This window comes from Scyliorhinus torazame, chromosome 27, assembly GCF_047496885.1.
Source record: "Scyliorhinus torazame isolate Kashiwa2021f chromosome 27, sScyTor2.1, whole genome shotgun sequence".
Taxonomy (NCBI): domain Eukaryota; kingdom Metazoa; phylum Chordata; class Chondrichthyes; order Carcharhiniformes; family Scyliorhinidae; genus Scyliorhinus; species Scyliorhinus torazame.
In genome coordinates, this window is record NC_092733.1 from 25,157,373 (window position 1) to 25,178,118 (window position 20,746).

The 20,746-nt window shown below is 52.0% G+C and overlaps 1 protein-coding gene across 1 annotated transcript in view; it reads right to left on the bottom strand.

The window, feature by feature from the left end:
* The window catches only part of LOC140403318 (adhesion G protein-coupled receptor E3-like), an 89,666-nt gene that overhangs the window by 58,316 nt on the left and 10,604 nt on the right, over positions 1-20,746 (bottom strand). Inside the window, exon 2 of the mRNA XM_072491165.1 lies at positions 162-242. Within this exon, the coding sequence (XP_072347266.1) occupies positions 162-242 (81 nt within the window). The remainder of the gene's footprint in view (positions 1-161; positions 243-20,746) is intronic.

Consider the following 20,746-nt stretch of genomic DNA (forward strand, 5'->3'; position numbering starts at 1 on the left):
GTTGCTTGGTCATCATTAGACTTTTAATTCCAGACTTTTGATGAATTCAAATTTCACCACCTTCCGTGGTGGGATTCGAACCCGGGTTCGCAGAGCATTACACTGGGTGTCTGGATTATTAGCCGAGTGACAATACCATCAGCCCCGCCATGTTGCCTTACCTACACAGTGTCCATTCTTCTCTTCTTCTCCGGCTGGGCAGGCGGCCGAGCACTGACCCACAAGAGTGCAGAGTATAAACCCTGGAAGCAAGGTAAAGATCCTCAATTAGAATACATTTGAGACATCGAGAATCAGAGTTAACTTTACACAGGGGTCGCATGGAGACAATTCGCACAGCTCACCGCATATTGCAACTGCTTCAGCCTCATCGGTGTTGCAGAGCGTTTGCCACATTGGAAACCCCTTTGCCTCAAACACCCATTCCTCCCACTGCCACAGCAGCTGTATAGCCACGCAACTTTACACTGCTTATTTTCCTATTTCCACATCAGAGTCCTTTTGTCCCGAATGAGTGAGCTTACCAAACCCTAGGTAGCCTAAGATCACGGTCCTGGATTCTTTCTCTGATGAATGTAGAAATTGCTACATATTACACTTTATATTTTTGGCAGTAATGTTATCAAACATCTGGGTTACGGTTTTTATTTGTTGCAGTGAAATTATTCAAAACCCTAGATTAAAGAATCCACGCAGTGTGTCTGCTAAAGCTGTAATCAAGAAGTCGTAAAAAGTCAGGCCATGATTGATTCTAACAATTTACTTGGTTATAGGTAAAGGGCTAATGGAACATTGTTTTGATAGCTGGAGATTCCATGGAGACGAGATAATGTATGAGGGGAAGATTTCACTCCGGGCTAAGCAGGTCTTGTGATGCCTCACTGGGTTTCATATGAGAAAATTATTGGGTGGAGCCAGGTCTGTCTGTAGATTTGCAGTTTGCCATGGAATTTGAGGCGGACAGGATAGAAGGATTGAAAGTTGAAGAGCAGATTTGCCAAATGCTGTTAGGTAGAGCAGACAGCTCTTGAAAGGAAGTCTCTCCAAATGTCTGCACAGCTGAGCAAGTAAACCTGTTTTGTTAACTTTATTTATAAGTGGCAATTGAGCTATATTGGGTTGCTTAATTGGAGTTAGTAGCAGGCATGGATAATAGGTTTACGTGTTTCCTTGTGTTTAAGAACTGTTTGACAGATAATTGTAAAGCAATTTACTTTGACGTTAATGTGGATAATTGTGTTTGAATTAAAGTTTGTTTCAACATAAAAGATATCTATTGCTCAGAGTGATAGCTCCTGTGGTAAAATATCCTTTCCTCACAGTTTTACAAAGTAAAAAAAAATTGATTGGAGTTCTTGTCTGGTGTCCTCACGAATGTTCGGGTCTGATCCGGTGCCCTAACATTTTCCCCTCGCAAAAAGATGCTTGAGAGCTGATCTAGAATCCATCGAATCCCTGCAGCACAGAAGAAGGCTATTCGGCCCATTGAGCCTGCGCCTACCCTCCAAAAGAGCACCCCACCCAAGGCCACTCTACCACCCCCACCCCCCGTAACCCCGTAACTTAACCTGCACACTAGGGGGAAATTTAGTGCGGCCAATCCACCTAACCTGCACATCTTTGGACTGTGGGAGGAAACGGGAGTACCCGGAGGAAACCCACGCTGTCAGGGGGAGGACGTATCTCCCCAGTGGTATGGTGGCACAGTGGTTAGCACTACTTCTTCACAGAGCCAGGGACACGGGTTCGGTCCCGGCCTTGGGTGACTGTGCGGAGTTTGCACGTTCTCCCCGTGTCTGCATGGGTTTCACTTCCGGTTGCGGCTATGCGGAGCTAAGCTGCATGAATCGGCAGCTCCCGCGAAGACGGACCTTCGGGCTCGATAGCAGAGCCCCAACGGGGCTTTTCACACAGCCAACCCGTGGGAAAGAGAAGAGAGAGGTCCCCCACTAACCTGTATGGACTGGACCCGCAGCGAAACGGCCAAAAAAACGGCACTGGAGCAGTGGGAGAAGAAGGGTAAAATAAATAAAATGGCGGCGGCCGGGGACAAAGAAGAGATGCAAGAATTCATCAAGCGCTGCTTCGAGGAGTTGCGCAAGGGGATGGTGGCGCCTATGTTGGCAATAATTGAAGGACTTGGGGCAACCCATAAAGCCCACGAGGTGAAGATCCAGGAGGTACAGAAAAGAGTCAGTGAGAATGAGGACGAGCTCTTGGGCCTGGCGATGAGAGTGGAGCGGCACGAGGCGCTACACAAGAGGTGGGCGGGAAGACTCGAAGACCTGGAGAACGGGTCGAGGAGAAACAATTTGAGGATCCTGGGTCTCCCAGGAGTGGAGGGGGCCGATGCTGTGGCATATGCGGGCACGATGATCGGGGCGCTGATGGGCGCGGAGGCCCCCCCCGGGGTTGCTGGAGCTGGAAGGGGCGCACCGGGTGCTGGCGAGGAAGCCCAAAGCAAACGAGCCGCCAAGGGCGATGGTGGTGAGATTTCACCGGTTCACAGACAGAGAGAGGGTTCTGAAATGGGCCAAGAAGGAGCGGAGCAGCAAGTGGGACAATGCAGAGATTAGAATATACCCGGACTGGAGCACGGAGGTCGCTAAGCAGAGAGCGGGTTTCAACCGGGCCAAAACCGTGCTGCATCGGAAAGGAGTGAAATTTGGAATGTTGCAGCCAGCGCGACTGTGGGTCACATACAACGGCCAACACCACTACTTCGAAACGCCCGAAGAGGCGTGGACCTTTATATTAACTGAAAAGTTGGACTCTAATTGAGGGTTTGTGAGGGTGGGGGATATTTGAGGGTTGAAGTATGATGGCGGTTGTATATAGGGGCAAGCACGTGCAGGGAATGTTATATGGGCTGGGGACGAGAGACAAGGCCGCAACATCGGGGGGGCGGGGCAGGCTCTGGAAAGCGCGGGGTTTTTCTCCCGCACGCGGGAAGAAAGGTGGGAGGGGGAGTGTAGGAACGTCTACTGATGGGGAGATTCCCACACGGGGGGTCAAAGGGATGGCGGGGTCAGCAGGCGTCAGCTGACTTACGGGAGTGATATGGGGGGAGCAAAAAAGCTAGACAGGGATCTAGCGGGGGGAGGGAAGGGTGGAAGGGCGGGGAGGGGGGAAAGGGGGGGGGGGAAGAGGGTTGCTGCTGCACTGGCCAAAAGGGAATGGGATACAGAAGAGGTGGCCGGGACGGAGGTGAGGGAGGCGCGGACACGGGACTGGCCCAGAAAAGGAGATGGCTAGTTGGCGGGGGGGGTTTGAGAGCCCCTCCAATCCGGCTGATAACGTGAAACGTGAGGGGCCTGAACAGACCGGTGAAGAGGGCTCGAGTGTTCGCGCACTTGAAGGGACTGAAGGCAGACGTGGCTATGCTCCTAAAGACACACCTGAAGGTGGCGGACCAGGTCAGGTTAAGAAGGAGATGGGTAGGACAGGTATTTCACTCGGGACTGGACGCGAAAAACAGAGGGGTGGCAATTCTGGTGGGAAAACATGTGTCATTTGAGGCCAAGACTATCGTAGCGGACAATGGAGGAGATACGTGATGGTGAGTGGTAGGTTGCAAGGGACGTGGGTGGTGTTGGTAAATGTATACACCCCGAACTGGGATGATGCTGGATTTTTGAAGCGCATGTTGGGGCGCATCCCGGACCTGGAGGTAGGAGGACTGATAATGGGAGGGGACATCAATACAGTGCTGGACCCAGCACTGGACCGCTCCAGATCAAGGACGGGAAAGAGGCCGGCGGCGGCCAGGGTGCTCAGGGGGTTTATGGACCAGATGGGGGGAGTGGACCCATGGAGGTTTGCAAGACCGCAGGCAAGGGAAGTTTCTTTCTTCTCCCACATGCACAAGGCATACTCCCGGATAGACTTCTTTGTGCTGGGCAGGGCACTCATCCCGAGGGTGGAGGGGATGGAGTATTCGGCCATAGCCGTTTCGGACCATGCCCCGCACTGGGTGGAAGTGGGGCTGGGAGAGGAAAGGGACCAACGCCCGCTGTGGCGGTTGGATGTGGGACTGTTGGCAGATGAGGTGGTGTGTGGTAAGGTAAGGGGATGTATTGAAAGGTACTTGGAGGCCAACGACAACGGGGAGGTGCGAGTGGGGGTGGTATGGGAGGCGTTGAAGGCGGTGATCAGGGGAGAGCTAATCTCCATCAGGGGTCACAGGGAGAAGACAGAGGGCATGGAAAGGGAGAGGTTAGTGAGGGAGATTTTGCGAGTGGACAGGAGATACGCAGAGGCCCCGGAGGAAAGATTACTTGGGGAAAGACGACGGTTCCAGACGGAGTTTGACCTGTTGACCACAGGGAAGGCGGAGGCAAAGTGAAGGAAGGCGCAGGGGGCGACCTACCAGTATGGGGAAAAGGCTAGTCGGATGCTGGCACACCAGCTCCGTAAGAGGGCGGCAGCGAGGGAAATAGGGGGAGTCAAAGATGGTGGGGGAGCCATGGCCCAGAGTGCAACGGAAATAAACAAGGTATTCAAGGCCTTCTATGAAGAGCTGTACAGATCCCAGCCCCCAGGGGGGGAAGAGGGGATGAGACGATTCCTTGACCAACTGAGGTTCCCGAGGGTGGAGGAGCAAAAGGTGGCTGGTTTGGGGGCACCAATCGGGTTGGAGGAGCTGAGTAAGGGTTTGGGGAGCATGCAGGCGGGGAAGGCCCCGGGGCCGGACGGGTTCCCGGTGGAGTTCTATAGAAAGTATGCGGACCTGTTGGCCCTGCTACTAGTGAGGACCTTTAACGAGGCAAGAGAGGAGGGGTCCCTGCCCCCGACAATGTCGGAGGCGACAATTTCCTTGATTCTGAAGCGAGACAAGGACCCACAGTAATGTGGATCGTACAGGCCGATTTCGCTCCTTAATGTGGACGCTAAACTATTGGCAAAAGTGCTGGCCACGAGGATTGAGGACTGTGTCCCGGGGGGTGATACATGAGGACCAGACGGGATTTGTAAAGGGCAGGCAATTAAACACAAATGTCTTAAACGTGATAATGATGCCATCGGAGGAGGGAGAGGCGGAGATAGTGGCAGCTATGGACGTGGAAAAGGCCTTTGACCGAGTAGAGTGGGAGTACCTCTGGGAGGTGTTGCGTAGGTTTGGGTTCGGGGGAGGGTTTATTAGCTGGGTTAAGCTCCTTTACAGCGCCCCGGTGGCAAGTGTGGTGACGAACCGGCGGAGGTTGGAGTACTTTCGGCTGTACCGAGGAACGAGGCAGGGGTGCCCCCTGTCCCCCCTGTTGTTTGCATTGGCGATCGAACCCTTGGCCATATCACTGAGAGAGTCTAATAAATGGAGGGGGGTGGTCCGCAGGGGAGAAGAGCATCGGGTGTCGCTATACGCAGACGACCTGCTGCTGTACGTGGCGGACCCAATGGAGGGGATGGTGGAGGTCATGCAGACTTTGAGGGAGTTTGGGGAGTTCTCGGGCTATAAGCTCAATGTAGGGAAGAGCGAGCTTTTTGTACTACAGGCAGGGGACCTAGAAAGAGGGATAAGGGACCTACCGCTGAGGAGGGCGGAGGGGAGTTTTCGGTATCTAGGGATCCAGATAGCCAGGAGCTGGGGGGCCCTACACAAACTGAATCTGACGAGGTTGGTGGACTAAATGGAGGTGGACTTTAAAAGATGGGACATGTTGCCGCTCTCGTTGGCGGGTAGAGTGCAGTCGGTAAAAATGGTGGTCCTTCCGAGGTTTTTGTTTGTGTTCCAGTGCCTCCCCATCGTGATCACCAAAGGCTTTTTCAAGAGAGTAGGTAGGAGTATTATGGGGTTTGTGTGGGCGAACAAAACCCCGAGGGTAAGGAGAGGGTTCCTGGAGCGCAGTAGGGACCGAGGAGGGCTGGCGCTGCCAACCCTAGGGAGTTACTACTGGGCAGCAAACGTGGCGATGATCCGTAAGTGGATTATGGAGGGAGAGGGGGCAGCATGTAAGAGGATGAAGATGGCATCCTGCAAAGGAACGAGCCTGGGGGCGCTGGTGACGGCACCGTTGCCGCTCTTGCCATCAAAGTACACCACGAGCCCGGTGGTGGCGGCAACGTTAAGGATCTGGGGCCAGTGGAGACGGCATAGGGGTGCAGTGGGAGCGTCTGTGTGGTCCCCGATCAGAGGTAACCACCGGTTTGTCCCGGGGAAGATGGACGGGGGGGTTCCAGGGCTGGCAGCGGGCGGGATTAGAAGAATGGGGGACCTGTTCATCGACGGGACATTTGCGAGCCTAGGGGCACTGGAGGAGAAGTTTGAGTTACCCCCGGGAAATGCATTCAGATATTTGTAGGTGAGGGCTTTTGTGAGGCGACAGGTCAGGGAATTCCCGCTGCTCCCGACACAGGAAATTCAAGACAGGGTGATCTCGGATGTATGGGTCGGGGAGGGCAAGGTTGCGGCAATACACCAGGAGATGAAAGAAGAGGGGGAAGCGCTAGCAGAAGAGTTGAAGGGTAAATGGGAGGAGGAGCTGGGGGAGGAGACAGAGGAAGGTTTGTGGGCTGATGCCCTGGGTAGGGTTAATTCCTCCTCCTCGTGTGCCAGGCTCAGCCTGATACAATTTAAGGTGGTTCACAGAGCTCACTTGAAGGGGGCGAGGTTGAGTAGGTTCTTTGGGGTAGAGGACAGATGTGGAAGGTGTTCAGGGAGTCCGGCGAACCATGTTCATATGTTTTGGTCATGCCCGGCACTGGAGGGGTTCTGGAGAGGAGTGGCGGGAGCAATATCTCAGGTGGTGAAAGTCCGGGTCAAGCCAAGCTGGGGGCTAGCAATATTTGGAGTAGTGGACGAACCGGGAGTGCAGGAGGCGAAAGAGGCCGGCATTCTGGCCTTTGCGTCCCTAGTAGCCCGGCGAAGGATCTTGCTAATGTGGAAGGAGGCGAAGCCCCCCAGCATGGAGGCCTGGATAAACGATATGGCTGGGTTCATAAAGTTTGAGAGGATTAAGTTTGCCTTAAGGGGGTCTGCGCAGGGGTTCTACAGGCGGTGGCAACCGTTCCTAGACTATCTCGCGGAGCATTAGAGGAAGGTCGGTCCAGCAGCAACCCTGGGGGGGGGGGGGGCGATTTTGTGTTATTTTGTTACGGGGTGGGGGGGGGTTATTGTTTGTAAGGGGAAAAAATTGTTTTGTTTTGTTAAAAAACTTTAATAAATATTTTTTTTTTTGTTAAAGTGTCTGCGTGGGTTTCCTCCTCCGGGTGCTCCGGTTTCCTCCCACAGCCCAAAGGTGTGCAGGTTAGGTGGATTGGCCATGCTAAATTTCCCCTTAGTGTCCAAAGGTCAGATGGGGCTATGGGGATAGAGCGGGGGAGTGAGCTAATATAGGGTGCACTTTAAGAGGGTCGGTGCAGACTCGACTGGCCGAATAGCCTCCTTCGGCAGTGTAGGGATTCTTTGATTCTACGAATGTGCAAACTCCACAGAGACAGTCACCCAAGGCCGGAATCGAACCCGGGTCCCTGGCGCTGTGAGTCAGCAGTGCCAACTACTGTGCCGCCGTGCCACCCTGACAGGGGTCATTAAAATTATGAAGGGATTTGATAGGGTAGTCAAGGAGAACATTCGTGGGGATGTCCATCACTCGGGCCCTCAAAGAGTCATGAATAAATCCAGGAGGGAATCAAGGAGAAATTTACTCTACCCTGAGCAGCACGATGGGTGTGCATGTGCAGCATGGAATGCAGTGTTTCAGGAAAGTGGCTCACTGCCACCATCTTGTTGAGGGCAGTTAGCGATGAGCAATGCATGCTGGTCGGGCCAGCGAAGCCCACATCCCATGAATGAGTAAACAAAAAACCTCAAAGTGTGGCTAGAATGTGGCTCCTGCTGCCCACATGGGTTGTTTGAAGTGAATAAATATAGTCTTGTTTAAGAGGAATCTAGGTAGGTTCACGTGTGGAGGGGGAGTGGGGAGGGGAGGAATAGAAGGATATCCTGAGAAGCTGAGGTAAAGTATAGATAGTGAGAAACCTGGGACGACATTCTCCGACCCCCCGCCGGGTTGGAGAATCGCCGGGGGCTGCCGTGAATCCCGCCCCCGCTGGTTGCCGAAGTCTCCGGCACCGGATATTCGGCGGGGGCGGGAATCGGGCCGCGCCGGTTGGCGGGCCCCCCCCCGCTCGATTCTCCGGCCCAGATGGGCCGATGTCCCGCCGATAAATTGCCTGTCCCGCCGGCGTAGATTAAACCACCTTTTGAACGGCGGGACAAGGCGGCGTGGGCGGGCTCCGGGGTCCTGGGGGGGGGCGCGGGGCGAACTGGCCCCGGGGGGTGCCCCCACGGTGGCCTGGCCCGCGATCGGGGCCCACCGATCCGCGGGTAGGCCTGTGCCGTGGGGGCACTCTTTCCCTTCCGCCTCCGCCACGGTCTCCACCATGGCGAAGGCGGAAGAGACTCCCTCCACTGCGCATGCGTGGGAAACTGTCAGCGGCCGCTGACGCTCCCGCGCATGCGCCGCCTGGAGATGTCATTTCCCCGCCAGCTGGCGGGGCAACAAAGGCCTTTTCCGCCAGCTGGCGGGGCGGAAATTCCTCCGGGGTCGGCCTAGCCCCTCAATGTCGGGGCTCGGCCCCCAAAAATGCGGAGCATTCCGCACCTTTGGGGCGGCGCGATGCCCGTCTGATTGGTGCCGTTTTGGGCGCCAGTCGGCGGACATCCTGCCGTTTCGGGAGAATTTCGCCCCAGGTTCCTCTGGTAAAACCACTGGAAAAAAATTGTTCGTTCGCGGATTGAGGCAGGTGGCCGTTTAATGTGAGGAGTTTGTGGGAGTCCTTCTTCATGAGCTGCAACAGTCCCTTCGAGATTTCGACTCTGGACCGTAAGGCCGATGTGTGGTTCTGTGTCTTGGAGGTGGTAGCGTTCTGTCTGCACTGGATGGCCTTGTCCTCTTAGTTGATGGGAGGTCACGGGTTGGTGTTATGTTTCCTGTTTTTTTCTCTTGGGTGACGCTCTTGGGTTCTGTGGCTCTAGAGAAGATGACTGTGCTGCAGAAAGGCCTCAGCTAGATTAGTAGCGGTGACCACTCTTCGGGGCTGTGTGTTCTGTGGTAAGTTAAAGTGCAAGGCCTCGGAGAGGTTGCAGCACCTGAGCTGAAGTGCTTGCATTGGTGTGGTGCTGAATTGAAATCACCTCTGTCATAATATACACCAGTATATCATGGTGCAGACCCCCCACACACTGATGGACACACAGTGGGACCAATCAACACACACAACACCGCAGCCAATCACCAGTGAGAGCACATGCACTAGAAAGACAGGGGGCATCAGAGTTCCCGCTCATTCGAGTAGCAGCTAGCTAGGAGGACAGAGCTCACAGCCTGCAACACAGACGTTCACCATGTGCTGAGTGCATCGACTGGTGAGGACAAGGCAAAGGTCTTTATTTAAAGCTAGTATCGTATTTACCCACAGTTCAAGTATGTTTAAATAGTTAACCTTTTAATAAAATAGTGTTGCACTACTTCAAGTGTTGGTGACCTGTATGTGATCCAGAACACCCAACACATCAACCTCCACGTTCCCCATCAAAATCGACATTCCAATGTCACTGTGAGGTGGTACCGATCCAAGGTTGAATTGCAGGCTTTGACTCAGTACCAAACAACTGTTGGATACTATGTTCAGAGGTTTAAATAAAAACAGAAATTATCTGTACTGCTTTAAGACCTTCAGACGAAGGAGCAGAAGTAGGCCATTCAGGCCATCGAGTCTGCTCCGCCATTCAATGAGATCGTGACTGATCTGATGTGATAATCCTCAACTCCATTTTCACATCTTATCCCCATAACCCTCGATTCCCTCACTGATTAAAAATCTGCCTATCTCAGCCTTGAACATACTTAACGACCCGGTCTCTACAGCTCTCTGCGGTAAAGAATCCCACAGATTCACTCCCCTCTGAGAGAAGAAATTGCTCCTCATCTCGGTCTAAAATGGGCGACCCTTTACTCAGAGATTATACCCTCTGGATTTAGACTCTCCCACAAGGGGAAACAAACTCTCAGCACCTACCCTGTCCAGCCCTCTGAGAATTCCAAATATCTCAATAAGGTCACGTCTCATTCTTGTGCAATGCCGCACAGTGGTTAGCACTGTTGCTTCACAGAGCCAGGGTCCCAGGATCAATTCCCGGCTTGGGTCACTGTCTCTGCGGAGTCTGCACGTTCTCCCCGTGGTCTGCGTGGGTTTCGTCCGGGTGCTCCGGTTTCCTCCCACAGGTCCCGAAAGACGTGCTGTTAGGTTAATTGGACATTCTGAATTCTCCCTCTGTGTACCCGAACAGGCGCCGGAGTGTGGTGACTAGGGGCTTTTTACCGTAACTTCATTGCAGTGTTAATGTAAACCTACTTGTGACAGTAATAAAGATTATTATTATTTTTCAAATCATTTTTCACGGGACTTGGGTGTGGCTGGCGGGCCAGCATTTATTGCCCATCCCTAATTGCCCTTCAGAAGGTGGCGGTGAGCTACCTTCCTGAACCGTTGTTGTCCCTGAGGTGTAGGTACACCCACAGTGCTGTTAGGGAGAGAGTTCCAGAATTTTGACCCAGTGACCGTGAAGGAACGGCAATATTTTTCCAAGACAGGATGGTGAGTGACTTGGAGGGGAACCTCCAGGTGCTGGGGTTCCCAGGTAATCTGCCGCTCTTGTCTTTCTAGATGGTAGTGGGCGTGGCTAGTGACGGTTGAGGCTCCAGCATTCATTCCATCCCATGGCTGACTCTCTCCCGTTCTTGCGGCTGGCACTGGCGTGTGTTGGATAGAGTGGGAGGTTGGTACTCAAACCTGTTTGGCCGTGTCAAGAAGGCACCTTCCTCGGCCATCAAGTCCTGGAGTGGGACTCGAACCAGGAGCTGCTGGCTCCAAATCAGGGGCGTTAACCCACTGACACCACAGCGTATCCCACATTCAGGAAGGCCCTCTTCTACACTGCCAGGTTTTTAAAATCATGCTTAAGAGTTGATTGCAAACGCAAGCATTTCCAGTCTTTATCTAAGTTTTGATGCACAGGTTTTCTACAAACCTACCAAAGCCACCTGTGACTTCAGTTACTGTGAGCATGGCGGCTCAGTTCGTTGTGGCATCATAAATGGTTATCTGTTCGCATACCAGAAGCCAGCTGTGTTAAGCGGGCGGCTGTGATCTTATCATGATCTCACTCCAGAGTACAGTGTGGGCGGAAAGTATTGATCCAAAGTGGCAAGTGTTCAGGAAATGTCAAGTTGTTCTTGTTTTTAGATTTTTCCAATTTAGGGGCAATTTAGCGTTTGCCAATCCACCTATCTTGCACATCTTTTTGGGTTGTGGGAGTGAGACCCACGCAGACACGGGGAGAATGGGTGATGCGGGGGCCGGGATCGAACCCGGGCCCTCGCCGCCGTGAGGCTGCAGCGCCAACCACTGCGCCGCCGTCTCGCCCCCTACGTCAGCTCGTTTTGGTGATGAGAAAGTCGACATTCAAACGTCAATAACGAGAGCTCAGAAGAAATGTATAGGAATAAGATATCGAAGCAGAGGTAGGACATTCAGCCCATCGAGTGCGATAATTCTGATGAGGCCTTGAAAAATGTTACCTGAATAATTTAGCTACAGCAATTTATGCTAACTGATACTCAAAGAGAGGCCTTAAGAACATAGAACATAGAAAATACAGCACAGAACAGGCCCTTCGTCCCACGATGTTGTGCCAAACTTTTGTCCTAGATTAAGAACAAATTAATCTACACCCCACCATTCTACTGTAATCCATGTACCTATCCAATAGCCGCTTGAAGGTCCCTAACATTTCCGACTCAACTACTTCCACAGGCAGTGCATTCCATGCCCCCAACTCGAATCTAAGGTGTCTCAGCACAGTACCCAACTCTCCTGCAGTTGTCTGATGTGGCAGGTACCGCACGGGGTTAGATACAGAGTAAAGCTCCCTCTACACTGTCCCCATCAAACACTGCCAGGACAGGTACAGCATGGGGTTAGATACAGAGTAAAGCTCCCTCTATACTGTCCCCATCAAACACTCCCAGGACAGGTACAGCACGGGGTTAGATACAGAGTAAAGCTCCCTCGACACTGTCCCCATCAAACACTCCCAGGACAAGTACAGCACGGGATTAGATACAGAGTAAAACTCCCTCTACACTGTCCCCATCAAACACTCCCAGGACAGGTACAGCATGGGGTTAGATACAGAGTAAAGCTCCCTCGACACTGTCCCCATCAAACACTCCCAGGACAGGTACAGCACGGTGTTAGATACAGAGTAAAACTCCCTCTACACTGTCCCCATCAAACAATCCCAGGACAGGTACAGCACGGGGTTAGATACAGAGTAAAACTCCCTCTACACTGTCCCCATCAAACAATCCCAGGACAGGTACAGCACGGGCTTAGATATAGAGTAAAGCTCCCTCTACACTGTCCCCATCAAACACTCCCAGGGAGGGTACAGCACGGGGTTAGATACAGAATAAAGCTCCCTCTACACTGAAACAACAAATATCCAAGGCATAAAGTTGAAGTACAAAGGTCAATGCAATATCTTCCGATACATTCTGCCGACTCCTGTCAGGTTCTGAAGCGATTGGCTCCAGTTGCCGAGACAATATATACTTTTATGACGTTCAATGTATTGCCAACCTTTGTTCTTTCAGCCAGTTCCTAGAAATGTTCACAGCTCTAATCATTGCAGTAAAACAATAACAAAAAAGCATGAACAAGGTGGGGGAGGGTGATCCAGGGATGTTTGGGATGTAATCCCCATCTTCGGTGTTTTTATTTCCTCATCCTCAACCGAATTGAAGATAAATTTCTTCACCCAGAGGGTGGAGAGTCTTTGGACTTATCTACCCCGGAGTTCCCAGCAGACCCAATCACTGAGGTTATTCAAGACGGAGATTGACAGGTTATTACATTTGAAGGTTATCGAGGGATAGTGGGAGTAATGTGGGAAGGTGGGCTTGAGGTAGTATCATAGAACCATTGAATCCCTACAGTGCTGAAGGAGGCCATTCGGCCCATCAAGTCTGCGCCGACCCCCTGAAAAAGGATCCAGGCTCCCCCCTCTCTGTGCAGCCCCGTCGCATTGATCGTATTGAATGACAGAGCACATTTGAAGGGGATTACAGAGACTGGGAGGGGATTACAGAGACAGGGAGGAGTTAACAGAGATAGAGAGGGTGTCATGATATTCAGATAAACATCATGGTGCAAACACACATACACACTGATGGACAGATCAACGGACCAATCAACACACACGCAACATCACAGCCAATCACCAGTGAGAGCACACGCACTATAAAACGGGGAACACCACAGTTCCCGCTCATTCCAGCAGGAGACAGCTCAGGGCATAGAGCTCACAGCGTACCACTCAGACATGCACCATGTGCTGAGTGCCTCTCTAAGATAGTGTTCGGGCTGCGTCCACAGGTTAAAACGAACCACAGTCATATGTTTACAGATGTTGTTATTGATAGTAATAAAACAGAGTTGTACCATCTGCAACCGTGTTGGTTCGTCTGTATAGCGGAACACCCAACACGACAGAGGGTGTGACAGATGTCGTGTTAATCACCCTGGGGTAACACGGACTGCAACTGGATGCAGTTGTACTTGAAAGTAGACTCCAAACTTTGATGTTATTTCAATACGCTTTATTGAACTTGTTAAGCAGGGCACACAGTTTGCTGTGGGTTTGACACTCTACTAATCTAAGCGTGCTTACTACAACTAACTAGACCAGACTAGCTCTGAGCCACGTGTAGAAGGTGCTATATGATGTATACACCCTGACTGTCACTACAGTTGTCACCAGTGGAAAGAGGCAGAGTATTGATGGCTCGTGTGTTTTATAGTGGGAGACCATCTTCTAGTGTTCTGCCTGGTGATTGGTTGTGTTCTGTCCTGTGTGTTGATTGGCTGTACTGGGTGTCTGTCACTGCCTGTCTGTATCTCATTGTGTGCATGTGTGCATATCATGACAACAGAGACACGGAGGGGCTTACAGAGATAGGGAGGAGATAAGAGAGACAGGGAGGGGATTACAGAGACAGGGAGGAGGTTACAGAGACTGGGAGGAGGTTACAGAGACTGGGAGGAGATTACAGAGACTGGGTGGAGACTACAGAGAGTGGGAGGAGATTACAGAGACTGGGAGGAGATTACAGAGACTGGGAGGAGATTAGAGAGACAGGGAGGAGATTACAGGCACTGGGAGGAGATTACAGAGACTGGGAGGAGGTTACAGAGACTGGGAGGAGGTTACAGAGACTGGGTGGAGACTACAGAGAGTGGGAGGAGATTACAGAGACTGGGAGGAGATTACAGAGACTGGGAGGAGATTACAGAGACAGGGAGGAGATTACAGAGACTGGGAGGAGATTACAGAGACTGGGAGGAGGTTACAGAGACTGGGAGGAGATTACAGACACTGGGAGGAGATTACAGAGACTGTGAGGAGATTACAGAGACTGGGAGGAGGTTACACAGACTGTGAGGAGGTTACAAAGACTGGGAGGAGATTACAGAGACTGTGAGGAGATTACAGAGACTGGGGGGAGATTACAGAGACTGGGAGGAAATTACAGAGACTGGGAGGAGATTACAGACACTGGGAGGAGATTACAGAGACAGGGAGGAGATTACAGAGACTGGGAGGAGATTACAGAGACTGGGAGGAGATTACAGAGACTGGGAGGAGATTACAGAGACTGGGAGGAGATTACAGAGACAGGGAGGAGATCACAGAGACAGGGAGGAGATTACAGAGACTGGGAGGAGATTACAGAGACAGGGAGGAGATTACAGAGACTGGGAGGAGATTACAGAGACAGGGAGGAGATTACAGAGACTGGGAGGAGTTTACAGAGACTGGGAGGAGATTACAAAGACAGGGAGGGGATTACGGAGACTGGGAGGAGATTACGGAGACAGGGAGGGGATTACAGAGTCTCTGTAACCTCCTCCAAGTCTCTGTAATCTCCTCCTAGTCTCTGTAACCTCCTCCAAGTCTCTGTAATCTCCTCCCAGTCTCTGTAACCTCCTCCCACTCTCTGTAATCTCCTCCCAGTCTCTGCGAGGTGCACAATGAATGCAAGTTTTTTTACTTCAAAGCAAGCCTGTTTATGTCGGGTGAGTCAGTCAGTCGGTCAGCAATGGATTGTGACGATCCTGTCTGCAGTGGAAGATAAAACAATGGTTTTGAAGTCTTGTTGAATGAGACACGAAGCGATGCATTGTTACTGTCCATGAGCTCAGTCAGTTCTACAACAATAGGGATGTGGTGCTGTTGAATCAGTTACTCAGCCATGGGTTGTGACATCTCGGGGGTCCTTCAGCGATGGAGCGAGCTGGATTTGCTCAGTCCCAGGGCATGCCAGCAATACGACGTGCTCAAACTACCCATTGCACACAACATGAACAATATGATTCATATCAGCATCAGATTTAGAAGAATGGAAACTTAAAATAACTTCTGGGAGGTGCTGATAAGGCAAATGATAAAGCAATACTCAAATTTCACTTCTGCTGGGAATGACACAGTTTCCTAATGTGCGGTCAAGCGAGATCTAATAGTGAGACCGCTCCCCTTTTCGAATAATTATGGTCAGCTGCACAGTGCAAGTAAATTCTAATGTGTTTGCAGTATAGCTTTTGATCTGTGAAACCCTTGTGTTCTCTTTATTTAGACTGGAATATGACCTGTACTCATGGTTATGTAGGCTGGCATCTGCTGTGAGCAATGAACGGACAATCATTGCCAAGTGTTTGTAAGGATTCCGCATGCGCATTGACTTCCTGAGGGCAACTTTCCCTCTGTCAGTCGGCGCCATGCCCTCCACAGAGCATCCGAGAGCTCAATGCACAGGGCAAGTCAGTGTACCTCAGCCAATCAGACTGCGGCGGCGTTAATGAGCAGCGCAGAGTCTATAGCACCAAGTGTCTCTGAGAATGACAGATTCAGTGTTGAACCAGGTACAGAAAGTGAAATAAGGAGAGGGGAAGAAATGGAATGGGCGGGATTCTCGGTTGTCCAACGGCGATATCGTAATCGGTGATTGGGCGGAGAATCCCCGTTTACGAGCAAATCGGGGGCGGCGCCTGTTTTTTGAATGCTCCGCCCCTCCGAAACGGCATCATCGAGGAGCACGACTGCAGCAGATCGTCGCTGTGCGCACGCCCGGCCGCGAATCCGGTAATTCTCCAGCCGTGCGTTTTAAGTGGCGCGGGTGCTAACCCCTCACCGGTCGGAGGATTGTGCTGGGGCCTCGCGATTGTTTTGGCGGAAAACCAGACACTTCCTCCGGCCATAGCCTCAATATCGGAGAATCCAGCCCAAGGAAGGGACGGCGGTAAAAGAGACAGGAAAAATCAGAAACCGAAGAACGTAGTTGAATTACTTTTGACCTCCAAAAACAATGAAAGGCTGAAAGAGTGAGACTCCACACTTGCAAAAGCTCTTTTCGCGCAATGTTGTGCTTTGATAATGATTAATGCTTACCATGCTGTTAACAGGATACTTAAATAGAAGTGGACAGACCGAAATATTTCGGCTGAGTTCAGTCGCTATCCAAGAGGTAGACTAATTTGAAATAATTGGCTGGCTCTTTCAATAAGCCAAATGGTCTCTTTCATTAATATAAGAAACATTTAACAAGATGATATTGTTTCTTCTTGCATTCAGTGCATCTTTACTGAAGTGCAAAGTAATGAACAAGCACAGCTCTTTCTACCAAAAATAGAGCATTTAAGACACTGTAACTAGCTAATTTAAATGTGATGCTAATACAACTAAGCAACAATATTCCTTTCTTGCAACTTGGGTGGCAAGTAATATTTATGCCACACAAGTGCCAGGCAATGACCATCTCCAACAAAAGAGAATTGAACGATCGCCCCTTGACATTCAAAGGCATTACCATCACTGAATCGCCACGATCAACTTCCTGGGGTCATAATTGACCAGAAACTTAACTGGACCAGCCAGATTAGTACCGCGCTACAACTGCAGGTCAGAGGCTGGGAATCCAGCAGCAAGTAACTCACCTCCTAACTCTGCATAGCCGATGCACCACCTACAAGACACAAGTCAGGAGTGTGATGGAATACCCTCCATTTGCCTTGAAGAGTTCAGCTCCAACAACACTCAAGAAGCTCGACACCAGCCAGGACAAAACAGCCCCGCTTGATTGGCACCCCATCCACAAACATTCACTCCCTCCACTGCTGACGAACGGTGGCACCCGTCTATACCATCAACAAGATGCACTGCAGCAACTCACTAAGGCTTTTTCAATGTCACCTTCCAAACCCACGACCGCTACCACTGGGAAGGATAAGGGCAGCAGACACCTGGGAACACCCCCACCTAGCAGTTCCTCTCCAAGCCACTCAGCATCCCGACTTGGAAATATATCGGCCGTTCCTTCCCTGTTGCGGGGTCAAAATCCTGGAATTCCCTCCCTAACAGCACTGTGGGGGTGCCTACACCACATCGACAGCAGTGGGTTCAAGAAAGCAGCTCACCATCACCTTCTCACGGGCAACTGGGTATGGGCATAAACGTTGTCTTAGCCAGCGGTGCCCACATTCTATGAATAGATTAAAAACAATTCCCACTCTCCCCAAATCCCCATGTAGACCTCCTTTCCTCTAGTGTCTTTCCCACTCTAACCCCCGGCACTAGCTCGTCTCGCAATGCGTTGTTAGTTCAATACTGAGACCGAGAGAGGGTTTGTTGGCTCCACCAAAAAAGGGTCAGATAGGGTTGGGCCTCAAGGCCAATTTTTCCTGATAGTTTTTCCACCTGTAGTCAGGGCACGCTGGACAGCCGACACCCCGGGAGCAACTCCCTGCAGTCCTAAAACGCTGCACGCCATTTTTATGGCTGTAGGTATTTTCAGTATAAAATACAGCACAAGTAATTCGAACAAGTGGTTCCCCTTCTGTTGTCCTCACCCTTTCCAGTGAGCCTTAAGAGGCAGTGAAGCAGCTGTAAGTGGGCCAATTATGACGTAATTTACTGTGCGGGGAACCCATGGGATGGGGGGTGGGGGGATGCTGCTTTTAAACCCTGTCCAGAAATAGGCTGAAATTCTCCAGCCATCCACACCAGTGGGATCTTCCAATCCTGCCGACAGTGATCTCCTGGCGGCAGAGGGTGGGAACAACAGGAAAATCCGTTGACATCGGCGGGGTTGGAAGATTCCGCCACGGGCAAATGGTGGGCCATTCCAACAAGGCAAAACATGCCATTGGGGGGGACTGGGGGGGGGGGCGAAGATTCTCTCCGATAGTCCATTCTTCCGTCACTTAAGGAAGGATGTTGAGAGCTGAAACAGGGGGCCGAGGAGGTTTACTAAAATGAAATGAAATGAAAATCGCTTCTTGTCATAGAATTTGTCATAGAATTTACAGTACAGAAGGAGGCCATTCGGCCCATCGAGTCTGCACCAGCTTTTGGAAAGAGCACCCTACCCAAGGTCAACACTGCCACCCTATCCCCATAACCCAGTAACCCCACCCAACACTAAGGGCAATTTTGGACACTAAGGGCAATTTATCATGGCCAATCCACCTAACCTGCACATCTTTGGGCTGTGGGAGGAAACCGGAGCACCCGGAGGAAACCCACGCACACACGGGGAGGATGTGCAAACTCCGCACAGACAGTGACCCAAGCCAGAATCGAACCTGGGACCCTGGAGCTGTGAAGCAATTGTGCTATCCACAAGGCTACCGTGCTGCCCCTAAAGTCACAAGTAGGCTTCAAATGAAGTTACTGTGAAAAGCCCCTAGTCGCCACATTCCGGCGCCTGTTCGGGGAGGCTGGTACGGGAATCGAACCGTGCTGCTGGCCTGCCTGGGTCTGCTTTCAAAGCCAGCGATTTAGCCCAGTGTGCTAAACCAGCCCCAAAATTATACCGGAGATGAAAGATTTCACCATTGTGAAGAGACTGAAGAGGCTGAAGAGGCCAGAGTCGTTCCCCTTCGAGCAGAGAGTTGTTCACCATCGGGAAAGATTCTCGACAAAATAAACAAGTAAAAAGTGCGACCAGTGCTAAAAAGGACGGTAACCAACGGTGTCAGGTTGGGCAAAAGGGAACTGCTTTTTTTACTCGGTGAGTGGTAATAATTGGAAATAAAAACAGGAAATGCTGGAAAGACCCCACTGGTCGGACAGCCATCTGTGACGAGAGATACAGAAGTTAATGTTTTGAGTCTGTACGACGCTTCCTGAGAGCAGAAGATCGGATGCGGTCAGATGGATTTTCTTATGTTTAAGAGGGGTTGGAGCAGAGGGAGCAAGTTGGAAAGTCAGAGATAGCTGGGAGCTGGGAGAGGAAGCGACAACTGTGAGTAGGGGACGAGGCAGAGGAAGTGTTCATGGCAGTGTGAAGGACTGAAGAAGATGCTGATAGCGGCATAGAGGGAAGGCAGCAGAAGGTGCCGCTGAGCTTTCCCAGCATTTTCATAGCATCTACAGTGCAGAAGGAGGCCATTCGGCCCATCGAGTCTGCACCGGCCCTTGGAAAGAGCTCCCGATCTAAGCCCCACCATCACCCTATCCCCGTAACCCAGTAACCCCACCTAACCTTTTTGGACACTAAGGGTCAATTTAGCACGGCCAATCCACTTAACCTGCACATCTTTGGACTGTGGGAGGAAACCGGAGCACCCGGAGGAAACCCACGCAGACACGGGGAGAACGTGCAGACTCGCACAGACAGTGGCCCAAGCCGGGAATCGAACCGGGGACCCTGGAGCTGTGAAGCAACCGTGCTAACCACTGTGCTACCGTGCTGCCCAGCCGTCGGCAGTATTTTCCTTTAATTATGGGAATAATCGGATTTGGGTGGTGTAAGGTGATTCAATCACAACTTTTAAGAGATAATTTAATAACTATCCGAAGTGCAAACCTTTGCAGAGCTACTATCAAAGAGCAGCAGAGTGGGACGAATTGAATAGCTCTTTCAAAGAGTCAGCATGCGCACAATGGGCCGAGCGGCCATCTCCCCCCCCCCCCCCCCCGCCCCGAGCAGGCAGGCAGTGTAGTTTAATGTCACATCTGAAAGGCGGCCTCTCCGACGGCGAGGCACTCCCTCAGTACGGCACTGGGGTACCAGCCCTGAGTTTGGTGCTCAAGCCCCCTGGAATGGGGAGAAAACAAAGAACCTCGGGCTGGATTCACCGTCTTTGTGCCCAAGTGCGGAGGATCTTTGGCGTTTTACGGCAAAAGAATCGGCGCCCGCTCCTCACCGATGCTGTGACCGGTGAGGGGCTAGCAACCGCGCCGCGTAACCCCCCCCCCACCGGCCCCCACGATAAAACGGCTGGAGAATGGGCGGGTCCGTGGCCAGGCATGCTCACGGCGATGACCTGCAGCGGTCGCGTCGTAAAACATGGCGCCGGCCGTGCGCGGACTCGTCCTGCCAGATAGTCCCCCCCTGGCCACCCTCACCAGTCCCCTCAGCCCTCGCGGAATCCCCCCCCCCCCCCCCCCCCCGGCCAGCAGCACGGCTCCCGCCCGACTGTGGCAGCGCTGGGCCCAGTCCGCAGCCGCCACGCCGGGTTCCCGACCGCTCAGACCACGTGTCGGCCGCGCGCGGTCGGGAACTCGGCCCATCGGGGGAGGGCCTTCAGGCGCTGCGCTAACGTTGTCCCAACAGCATGCGGCACGCACCGCGGTGGCGCCGTTTCGGAGGGGGGCGCAGCATACAAAACGTGCGTCCGACAG